Genomic DNA, 11,246 nt, shown 5'->3' with positions numbered 1-11,246 from the left:
TTAAAAATCAGTCTCAAAGAGATCCTTGAGAAACAATTATTCTGAATTTTTCTTTTTATTTAAATTTTTCTTCTAAAAACTTTTTATTTCTTAAATTCTAGTGTTGCTGTATTATGTGTAGAAAATTCTCAAAATCGTGATGATTTTATTTTTTGAGCTCACATATGATATTTATGAGTGATGATTGTAAGTTTGTAGCCCCGTTACAAGAATTTTCGTAAGTATTACTTACATGACAAGTAATGCTACATACCAGTTTGGCGGGCAGGGTGGTAGCGCTGGCGTTACGCAATATAGGCTTCGTGCCGCTCGCTCCCGCGGTACTGCTCGCAGCACTGGGCGGCCGCTCTGGACTCAGCTCTTTACTGTACCAGAGAATTCAACCTCAAGACAAGGTTTTGCATGAAAACAAAATCGTAAAATATTGGCGGCGGACAGGGGAGAATGCTTTGTTGTGATTGGTGGACTTAAGAGTCACATAATCTAGATAATGTACGGAACGAAGGTACCAAACGTGCATGGGCCAACTTTTATGCTAAGCAACTGCACCCACTTTTACATTTTTTTATGGATTTTTTTAAGCAGAACACAATAAGCCCCTTTGTATTGCGATTGACTTTTTTGGATACGTACCTATTAGCCCGGCTCACTTGCTTTCTGCTGAACATGCCGGACAGTCGGCCGCGTAGGTCACGCTTGCTACCAGCTGCGCTCATATCCGAATCTGAGCCCTGTAGAAAATACACTTTATAACTTGCTAAGCATATTGCAATGATTTACTTGTTATATAAACTAATAGGCCTACTTGTACAAAAAAACCCAAACTGATTAGCTTATTTTTAATGCTTTTACTTTTTGGCTTTTCTCAAAAAGTTGCAGCATTACAAAGTTTTTCTATAGTCTACGCGTCAACTGCCATGTCAAAAGTACGGTTCGCCTTTAAAACAAAGACTAAAATCGTACTTTTGACATGAACACATAAAGTTAAAATGGTACATGAGGAGTTAAATTTTACGCGTTATTAAACAGTTTTACTGTCCTTGTGCAAGTGGACCTAAGGCTGGGATTTATAGAACTGACTTTGCTCACACATCAATTAACAGTTTAAATTATGTGAGAGATATAAATCTGTCAAGGCTGAGGTCTAAGGCTGAGATCTATAAAGCGCACTTTGACTCAGACTTAAGACAGAGTAAAAACGAGACAGATGTATATCTCTCACATAAATTTGTCTTGTTTTAACTCAATCTTAAGTCTGAGCAAAGTCAAAGTGCGCTCTATAAATCTCAGCCTACATAGAGCGTACTTTGACTTTGCTTAAACTTAAGTCTTAGTTAAAACGAGATAGATTTATGCCAGCGATATAACGCTGTCTCGTTTCAAGTGTCTCAAGTCCGAGCCAAGTCTGGGAAAAACAAGAATAATTGTCAATAATGAAATGTGAGATACGAAGTAAAGACAAGCAAAATATGAATTTTATTGTCACTAGCTGGATTTTTTAATACTCTCATTCTGTGAGATCAGAGAGAACTCGCAGGGTAAAATACTCTTTATACAGTCATGGCTGCTTAGTGCTTTTACATACTGTCGATGTTGGGTGAAAAGGAACATCTACTTTATAAAGTATACCTGTGACACAGTGCCAATGGGTCTGAAGTCTACCACATCTGTGTCAACGTGGTCGTCTATGGAGCGCGATTTGGTGAGGTTCTTCAGTTTGCCGAAGAGCCCCTTCTTTTTCTTCTTCTCCGAAGGCAATACGTCGCTTTGGGCAGATCCACCAGATAATCGACTGTTAACCAAAATGGTAAGACTTATTTATTAGATATTATGAGACATTTCATCCTAATGAATATCGGTGCTACTAATAATAATAAAGGTAAGTATTACAGGTAAGTTGTAGACATGTGTCCGCTATAGCTTAACTTAACTGAAAACCGCTGCCGTGCCTATAGCGTACCATAGCGTTATTGTCGTAGCTAGCAACGGTTTTCAGTTATCATCTATGACGAACCACCTGACAACGCAACACTGCCAACTGGCAACCGACAATGCATTGTTTGGTTTTTGGGTAACTAGAAACGCAATAATTATGCCTTCTCTTTCTTTCTTTCACTGAAAGCTGAGAAGGAGCGGTTATTGGCTACCGGCTTAGTAACTAAGAACTTGGTAAACCAAAGCCGACCTTATCTCTATTACGCTAAGGCTTAACTGTACAAGTACTTGTCCATTACACTTTGATCTATCATTCTAAATACAGTTAGCCTTAGAGTAATAGAGATAAGGTCCTCTTTGGTTTATCAATCTTTATGAAATGTTTTTGGTTAACTGGACTGTGGCAAACTATTCGTGCAGGCGTCCACTATAGTTTGACCTATGTCAATGATTAAATTAAACTTTACTGCTATGAACTTAAGGTTGTGATTACTTCACGATATTCATGAAAGTAAAATTGGTTTTATTTTAGTGAATATGCGCGCGCTAGCTATACAGACGGTATTGATACGGCAGCTAGCTTAGTTACTACTACGGAAACCGCTGCGCGTTGCGCATATTAAATTAGTTGAAACACAACTCTGATACCGATATTCGGCAACGGTTAACAATATCGGTATTGAAACTAAGTAACTGTTGATTAACCGTTGCCGTAAATAGCCAATAACGCCCATCTTTAGTAAGTTGACTGTACTTAAATTAGTGCCATTTTTTTCAAATATGTTTGAAAAGGATGACAGCATCTATAAGTCCTACTAGTTTATTTCCTACTCAATGAAAATGGAATATAATATAAATAATTGATAGAATCCATATTTTTTCAAAGTTTTTTCTTTTTTTTAATTTCGTTCGTTAGTATGGGCTATGGCCAGGCAAACTAGTTGCAAGCGTCGCGTCGTACTATTACGGTGTTTTTCAACTTGAATAAGACCTCAATTTTCATGTAAAAATACTTGCCTGTCCAGACTCGCGTCGCGTTGCATAGTGAACATACGCATATCCGAGTCGCCATCCAAGGACTGCATCGACGAGACGCTACTATCGTCCACCGATTTCCAAATTGCGCTCTGAAAATTTGAAGTTTTTTTTAAAGTAGGCTACCGTTTCTTAAATTGATATATTACGCCGGGTTTCAATATTCAATCTATCTGTAATCTGTAGATAAGTTACTTAGCTATGTTGTTACTTGTTAGTTGTCAAAGAATATCATACACTTTTTGACAAACAAAGTTCCTAAGCGCTGAAATTAATTAATCTATCTATCTGTATATAAAAAAGAACTTTTATTTTTTTATTTTATTTTTTATTTATTTTATATCTAATTAGAACGGCAGTGCCACTTACACTAACTAGATGATTAATAATAAATTTAAATACAAATAAAGGTACAAGAAAAAAGACATAAAATACAAAACGATAAAAGATCAAAGAATTTGATTGACTGACTGATCTACCAACGCACAGCTCAAACTACTGGACGGATCGGTCTGAAATTTGGCATGCAGATAGCTATTGCGGCGTAGATATCTGCTAAGAAAGGATTTTTGAAAATACAACCCCTAAGGGAGTAAAATATTGGTTTGAAATATAGTTTGGAAGCGAAATGATTGGTGTACCTGTTCCTTAGTAGTTTGTTCAAGGGATATGGATCGTTTCTTCAGCGATGGCACGCGGGAAGGCGTCCGAGAGGCTGGCGTCACGGACAGCGTGTCCCGCGGTTCCGTAGACATTGCTCTATGGGATAAAGGACAGTTTTTTAACTTATTGATATAGAAATGTAGTTAAAATTGATTGTTTGGTAATTCAATATGACAGGCGGAATACTGACATACATAGGTTACTTTTTGTCCCGGAAAATCAAAGAGTTCCCACGGGATTTTTGAAAATCTAAATCCACGCAAATGAAGTCGTGGACATCAGCTAGTTTTGAATAAAAAAGTAAAAAAAGCATGTGTTATGACAGCATACCGCCTGGGGTTAGCCTGCTGCCTTCGCTGGCGCTCCGCGATGCGCGAGGCGCGCAGCTCGTCGGTGAGGCGCCGCAGCCGCGCGGCCGTGGCGGCGGCGTCGCTCGCCGCTCGAGCCTCCATGTTCTCTGGCGTCGCCGAACGGGAGCGGGATTTCGATGACTGAAAATATTTACATCATTAAAAGCTTTATTTTTTTGGGATACAATACAGATCTAGGTGAGCTGAGCAAACCGGCCAAGTGCGAGGCGGACTCGCACACGAAGAGAGAGAAAAGAATCATCAACATATTATCAGCACATTTTCATTTATTGGAATTCGTTTGCTTCAGGCTAATAAACTACAAAAACTTACCCTATTACGTCTGGGTGGCGTTGGGGTCATTAGGCTCTTCTCCGGCTTCACGGCTGGTTCATTTCTGAACAGGTCTGGACTCTGTTTCATTAGATCATCGATTGTTTCCAACAGTTGCGTTATCACTCTATCGTCTTCCTGTAAAGAGACAAAAATTGAGAAAAATAAAATGAAATATTTATTTCCTATAATTTATAAACTTGATCATGAGCTTTGATGGAAGCCTCTAAATTAGGAAAATAAACTTTTTTTTTTAAAATAAAAAATGAAAGAATTAAGACCATTTGAAAGCATGTTTAATCGAACCAAGGAATATACTACTCTCTAACGACAGTACCTAACAATATATTATAGACTAGTTATACATAAGCCATACTTGTCGCAGAATTAATTTGGAGTTAAGATTTGCGCACCGAGGTTCCCGTACTACGCTCGTATTTTTTCGACATTTTGCACGATAAATCAAAAACTATCATGCATGAAAATAAAAAAATCTGTTTTAGAATGCACAGGTTAAAGCCTTTTTATATGATACCCCACTTGTTATATCAATCTACATTAAAAGTTGAAAATACTAATTTTATGTTCATGATGACGTGAAACATTATCACTATATCTTTTAAAAATCATCTCTAGTCATTCGAGCGAGATGCAGTGTTTAGTTTCGCTGTATTTGAATGACGCTCCCTACATTTGCATTGTGCCGATCTGTCGTGGCATCACTAAAGTGACAGACACGCTTGTCTCAAAAGTCCACCTTTAACGCCCTTCCTTCGTATCGCAAGAACGACGTCGCACCTCAATGCGATTTCATACCATTACTATATTAATTTCCACGATGCGTTGTGCGTTGTCGTATTGTGAAAAGGCCCTTAGGTGAAAACCGAATAATCAACTTGCCTGCTGTGCGCGTTTGAGTGAGACAACAAGCAGCTTATTCTGGTCGCGATCGCGGTCGTGACGCTCCTTGTCGCGGCGAAGTTTCTCGTTGGCCGTACGCAGCTTGGCGTGCGCGTCTCGTAGTTCCAATAGATCGCATTGTAACTCTGTCACCTATTAAAATTTATATATTTTTAAAGAGCTGATTAGGCTCCTAAATTAAATAATTGATTCTAATTTCATTGACTCAATCCCGTCGTTAACTAAATAGTTACTTACCTTTTTCTTAGCCTCTTCTGTTTCTTCCTCAGTAGTTCTCTTTAGCTGATCTATTCTTCTCTTCATATCTAGTCTCTCCTTTTCTCTTTCTCGTTCTACCTGTTCTCAACAAAAGATTTTGGTTGAATATTTCCATAGTTTTTCATTCAAATCCGTATACTGTAGACAAGTTCATTATTTTTATTAATAAAAAAAAACAGCTTTGAACATGTATTGTTTTTAATCCTGTTTTAATCAAAAAAGTTTTTTTCCACAACCAGAAAGAATAAAGCGTGTCATGTGTGTGTAAGTATACTTAATTGATTCTCAATACGAATGCGATGACACTGAACTCACCTCGAAGAGTGTTTGCCTCAGATCCCTGGCGAGCGTGGAGGTTTCGTGCAGCAGGCGCTGCTGCTCGTCGCGCTCCTTGTGCCACGCCAGCTCCATGCGAGTCGCGAGCCCGGCCACGCGCGCTCGCCCAGATGACAGCAGTCTTTCCTCCTCGTACTGCAGTTTTTGCATTATATTTTATTTATCTTTACTCAAAGTTTTCTATAGACTGGTGACGGGCTAGCATATTTTGAAGCATGCTCGGAACAGGCGTCGTTTTACCCAAAGGTGACATTCATCAGGTATTCTCCTTTAAATGGAACCACCTCTGAAGAGGACTCTCAAACAAAAATAATTATCTAAATCGATTCCTAATTGGCAGATAAATCGCTTACAAAAATACAAAAAACTTACAGTTGGATTGAGAACCTCCTCTTTTTTGAAGTCGTTTAAAAATAGCCATTAACCTTTAGTTTTCCTTCTAAACATTTTCTGCATACCTCATTAAGTCTTGACTGCATTTCAGCGAGACGGACTTCGGCGGTGGATCGTTCGCTGATGAGCTCGGTGTTAAGCTTGGATGAAAGGAGGCGGGCTTCGCACAGCTCATCTTCCGCGCACGCCAGCTGTTGTTCCAGTATCGCCACTTTATTTCGGTACTCCTCCTATGAGGTAATGATTATTATTAACGTTAGTACGCGACAGGTCGAGATAGCAATCGGGGTAGGGACGCCCCGCGGTTCGCAAAATAAACTTTGGCGCAACAAACTGTAAAGTTAATTGAATCCATTAGTGGTTTAGCTGTGCAATTTAGGTATGTTATATCAATCGTGTCAAGTAGTACCTACTGTACTTGCCATTTTCGTTCTGAACTTAGCCGCGTTTGATGCGCAGCACGCAAATTAGGTATCAGCGGGACGTAACGGGGCGCGGGGACCGAGCAAGTCCCCGTGAGCACTACGAGTATCTTCCGCTCACACGCGACCTTGTTGAGTAGGTGAAACCACCTACAGTGCGCGACAGGTCGAGATGGCAATCGGAATATGAGGCGGAGGGACGTCCCACACTCCCGCCCTATCCCGCATTGGGTTAGCGCGGGGCTATGCGGGTGTGCGGGGCGTCCCCACCCCGATTGTCAGCTCGAACTGTCGCGTACTATGTCTACCATGTGAATGTTCGAAGTTCGAACTCGCTGCATGTTCAGAGCGGCCAAAAAGCGTAGCGATTACTGTATTTGTGTGTTCACGTACAACTTGTGCATGTTATTTCTATACAGAATTGACACGCACCCGCTCTTTCGTCATGAACTGTCGTGAGTCTGCGTGTATTACTTAATATAAATATACCTACCTCATCCGTACTCGATATTGAATTCCTTTGTACTCTTTTGTCACCATTTTTAGTTTCGATCATCGACTTTTGAGCTGAATCTAACATTTGCTTGTAATTATCTCGCTCTCGCCTAAACCTTGACACCTGAAATTAATTAATTTATAACCGCTTGCGCTGTAGTTTCATCAAAGTCAAAGTCAAATGATTTATTCAAAATAGGTAATAAATTACTCTTATTGATTGTCTGGTATAGTGTTAGATTTGTAAGATAATATAGTGGTGATAATTATAACGCAAACTTAAAACTAAAGCTACGAGGGTTCCAAACGCGCCCAGGTCTGAGAAGAGCCCACAACAAACTCAGCCGGGTATTCTTTTTATTATCACCACTTTACAAATTTATTGAAACTTATTAGAACTATCACAAAGTCGTTAAGCAACTCATTCCCAAGCTTGCTTATCATTTAAATAATCCTTTACATTGTAATAGGATTTTTCAATTAGTTTACGTTTTATGAAAACTTTGAACTTGTTGAGAGACATCTCCAATATGTCTTCTGGAAGCTTATTATAGAAACGTATGGAATTACGAGCAAATGAATTGCTAACTTTACTGAGCCTAGAGGCGGGAATTACAAGTTTATTTTTATTTCTAGTATTTATATTATGACAGTCACTTTTTTTTTTAAATTTATTTATGTTTTTATGTACGTACAGTAAATTTTCAAAAATATATTGATTATGCACTGTCATAATTTTAACTTCCCTAAATTTAGTTCTCAGCGACTCTCGTGGCCCCATACTGTATATGGCTCGAACAGCCCTTTTCTGCAGCACAAAAATAGAATTAATATCAGCAGCATTACCCCATAATAATATACCATATGACATAATGCTGTGAAAGTAACTAAAATATACTAGTCTCGCAGTTTCTATGTCTGTCAACTGGCGAATCTTTTTTACCGCATATGCGGCAGAACTAAGTCTGTTCGATAAGTTATTTATATGAGAGCCCCATTGAAGTTTTGCATCTAACGTTATTCCAAGAAAAATAGCGGTATCCACTAAATCTAATTCCTCATTATTAAGTTGCACAGTGGTTTTCACCTGCTTAACATTTGGTAAAGTGAATTTAATACACTTTGTCTTTTTCCCGTTGAGAAGCAGGTTATTAGCTTCGAACCACTGTACTAACTTGGTGAGAGAATTGTTTACTTCATCAAAAGTTGTTAAGTATCGATTGATTTTAAATAAAAGTGATGTATCATCAGCAAACAAGACTATCCCGTAATTGTCCTTAGCGAGGTAAGGAAGGTCATTGATGTAAATAAGGAACAGAAAAGGTCCTAAGATGGAACCTTGTGGCACCCCCATTTTTACAACGGATCCGGGAGATCGCTTTCCATTCACGTCTACCCTTTGTATTCTATCATTTAGGTAAGAACTCATCAATTCCAATGCTGCACCCCTAATTCCATAATGGTGCAATTTCGCGACCAATGTTTCATGATCAACGCAGTCGAAAGCCTTGGATAAATCACATAAAACGCCAAGCGCATCACGTGATTCCTCCCAGGCTTCAAATATATTTAGTATTAACTCAACACCAGCATCGGTTGTTGAGCGACCCCGTGTAAAACCAAACTGTTTGGTGTGAAATAAATCATTAATGTTGAAAAAATTAAGCAGTTGAGTTAAAATTATTTTTTCAAAGATTTTACTAAAAGTGGGTAGTACAGATATCGGTCTGAAGTTAGTGGGGTCACTAGTACTACCTGATTTAAATAATGGAATTATTTTACTATGTTTCATTAAGTCTGGAAACTCACCACAGTCAACACAATTATTGAATATTAATGCTAACTCGGGTGCAACAATATCAATTAATGATTTCACAACGTTAACGGAAATGCCCCACAGATCATTTGTTTTCTTATTATTAATTAATTTAAAAGCTTTGATAACGTCAGAGCAACTAACGTGACTGAATTCAAACATTTTATTACATTCAGGCACGTTATCCTCCAATAGTGAGAGAGCGGCGGCTGCTGAAGAGTTCAATGATTTTGTAGTAGAAACAGGAATATCTGTAAAGAAGGTCTCGAAAACGGTTGCAACCTCGGGGTCTGACGTAATCAACTTGTCATGATATTTTAGTTCAAAATTACAAGTTTTATGTGTCACTCTTCCTGTTTCTTCGTTAACTATTTTCCAGGTAGTTTTTACTACATTGGAGCTGTTTTTAATTTTTGCCTGGATATATTTTGACTTGGCTGCAATGCAATCTCTCTTAAACTTTTTGGAAAACAGTTGAACGTACTGCTTGAATTCGTCACCAGTATCATATTGTCGCTCCGCATACAATTCATATAGTTTTTGTCTACTTTTATGTAGTTCTACTGTTGCCCATTCACTAAAAACTTTTGCATTAGTAGTCAAGACCGATTTACTGGTGAATATTGAGTTAAATATAGTATTGAATATATTAAAAAATGTATTATACATTTCATCAGGACTAAACCCATTTGACAAAAATGGAAGGTGTTTTATAAGGCTTAGTCTCATATTCTCAATTCGGTCAGACGTTACTGGTACAAAGGTTATTCTACGTTTAGAATTTTTTTTCTTCAAATTTTCAAACTGGATCAACTGTCCACAATGATCCGAATCCAATTTGCTAATTATGGTTTTAGTAATTGGATTTATATTTGTAAAAATATTGTCTATACATGTGGCGCTAGTTACAGTTATTCTTGTAGGCTCCATAAACATCATAATGTTGCTTCCTAATTTATTTTAAAACTTCATTGAATTATTGTTTATAAATTTTATGATAGGATTTCTACCTAAGTAAAATCCTTGAAGTGCAAGGATTTTTCTAAATAATTCTTAGATACTACAAAAATTGCGAAACCGGCAGAATTCGAACCTGCGGCGTCTTTCTGGGAATTTTAAAAATTGATTTATTATTACCTGGTTATGTAATGATTTCAGTTCGTCTCGCATTGTGTTCATCTGTGCTTCGTACCGCGTTTTAATTACACTTATTTCGTTTTTCCTTGCCTTGTCCGCTTCTTCTAACCTTGTATTCAGCGCGGCAAGTTCTCGCTCTAACTCGACATTATCAGCTGTCAGTGTTCTATGAACTTTGCTTACTTTCTCATAATCTTCAAGTTTCTTTCGAGCCTCTTCCAACTGAAATATAACATTAAAATAACCTTCTAGTTTTTTTTACAACCTGTAATAACTTTGATGAATGATGACGTTTCTTAAAGAGCTTACTTCTTTTTTAACGATATCGTGGTGATGCGAAAGCATATCATGTGCCTCCTTAGATGAACGTAGATCCCGTTCAAGCTGATCAAGCCGTGCTGTGAGCCTTGCTCGCTCCACTTCCCATCCACCGCCACATAAACGCTCTTGCAATGAAGAAATCTCTTTCTACGGAAATATAAACATAAACACTAAAAAATCAGGTATTTTGCAAGATTGTAATGAAGAATCGTTGATATTTATACCTAACTCAGACTGACCTGTGATTCTGACTTCTCCTTAATCCAAGCAGATGATTCACTTTCATAATTGTCTTGCAGCGTTTTAAGCTCCTCTAACGTTTTACTTAACTCATTTTGTACAAGCATTAGGTCACTGTTAAAAAACAATTTTGTAAGTGTTCAAATTAAACGTGGTCCATTTCAAGAAATTCTCTTAAATTGAATTGAGATTATGGAATATAAGTCATACCTCTGCGCTTTTTCCTTTTCGACAGTAAGCCTTGCTTTTGTGACTACGTGTTCTTCTTCTAATAATTCGTATTTACCTGTTAACTCTTCATACTCTGCCTTTTCAAGAGCTAATGAATGTTCTAATTCTGTAAAACAAATTTTATTTAATAATACGAATTAACGATGCATAAATATGAACTCAAATCATTTATTCAAATTGGATACCATTGTACACTTTTCAATCACTTTGTTAATTGTGTAATTTGCAAGATAATGATGTGATGATGACAATAATTAATTATCTAAACCTAAAACTAAAGCTACAGGGTTCCAAACGCGCGTCTGGAAAAAACTCACAACTAACCCATAATTTTTGCTTGCATAGCTGTAATAATATACG

The 11,246-nt window shown here is 37.7% G+C and overlaps 1 protein-coding gene across 4 annotated transcripts in view; it reads right to left on the bottom strand.

The window, feature by feature from the left end:
• The window catches only part of LOC117991155 (early endosome antigen 1), a 30,371-nt gene that overhangs the window by 1,608 nt on the left and 17,517 nt on the right, over window positions 1-11,246 (bottom strand). For all 4 annotated transcript variants that reach the window (XM_069505841.1, XM_069505845.1, XM_069505848.1 and 1 more), the window contains 16 exons: window positions 10,866-10,992; window positions 10,655-10,769; window positions 10,404-10,562; window positions 10,095-10,316; window positions 7,140-7,265; window positions 6,290-6,454; window positions 5,811-5,966; window positions 5,475-5,573; window positions 5,213-5,369; window positions 4,317-4,450; window positions 3,964-4,124; window positions 3,612-3,729; window positions 2,953-3,062; window positions 1,630-1,792; window positions 634-731; window positions 254-365 (listed from right to left, as the gene is read on the bottom strand). In XM_069505841.1, coding sequence (XP_069361942.1) covers window positions 254-365; window positions 634-731; window positions 1,630-1,792; window positions 2,953-3,062; window positions 3,612-3,729; window positions 3,964-4,124; window positions 4,317-4,450; window positions 5,213-5,369; window positions 5,475-5,573; window positions 5,811-5,966; window positions 6,290-6,454; window positions 7,140-7,265; window positions 10,095-10,316; window positions 10,404-10,562; window positions 10,655-10,769; window positions 10,866-10,992 — 2,222 coding nt within the window. The remainder of the gene's footprint in view (window positions 1-253; window positions 366-633; window positions 732-1,629; window positions 1,793-2,952; window positions 3,063-3,611; window positions 3,730-3,963; window positions 4,125-4,316; window positions 4,451-5,212; window positions 5,370-5,474; window positions 5,574-5,810; window positions 5,967-6,289; window positions 6,455-7,139; window positions 7,266-10,094; window positions 10,317-10,403; window positions 10,563-10,654; window positions 10,770-10,865; window positions 10,993-11,246) is intronic.

Source organism: Maniola hyperantus, chromosome 2, assembly GCF_902806685.2.
Source record: "Maniola hyperantus chromosome 2, iAphHyp1.2, whole genome shotgun sequence".
Classification (NCBI taxonomy): domain Eukaryota; kingdom Metazoa; phylum Arthropoda; class Insecta; order Lepidoptera; family Nymphalidae; genus Maniola; species Maniola hyperantus.
The sequence above is the reverse complement of the archived record's forward strand: the minus strand, read 5'-3'. Positions and strand labels throughout refer to the sequence as shown.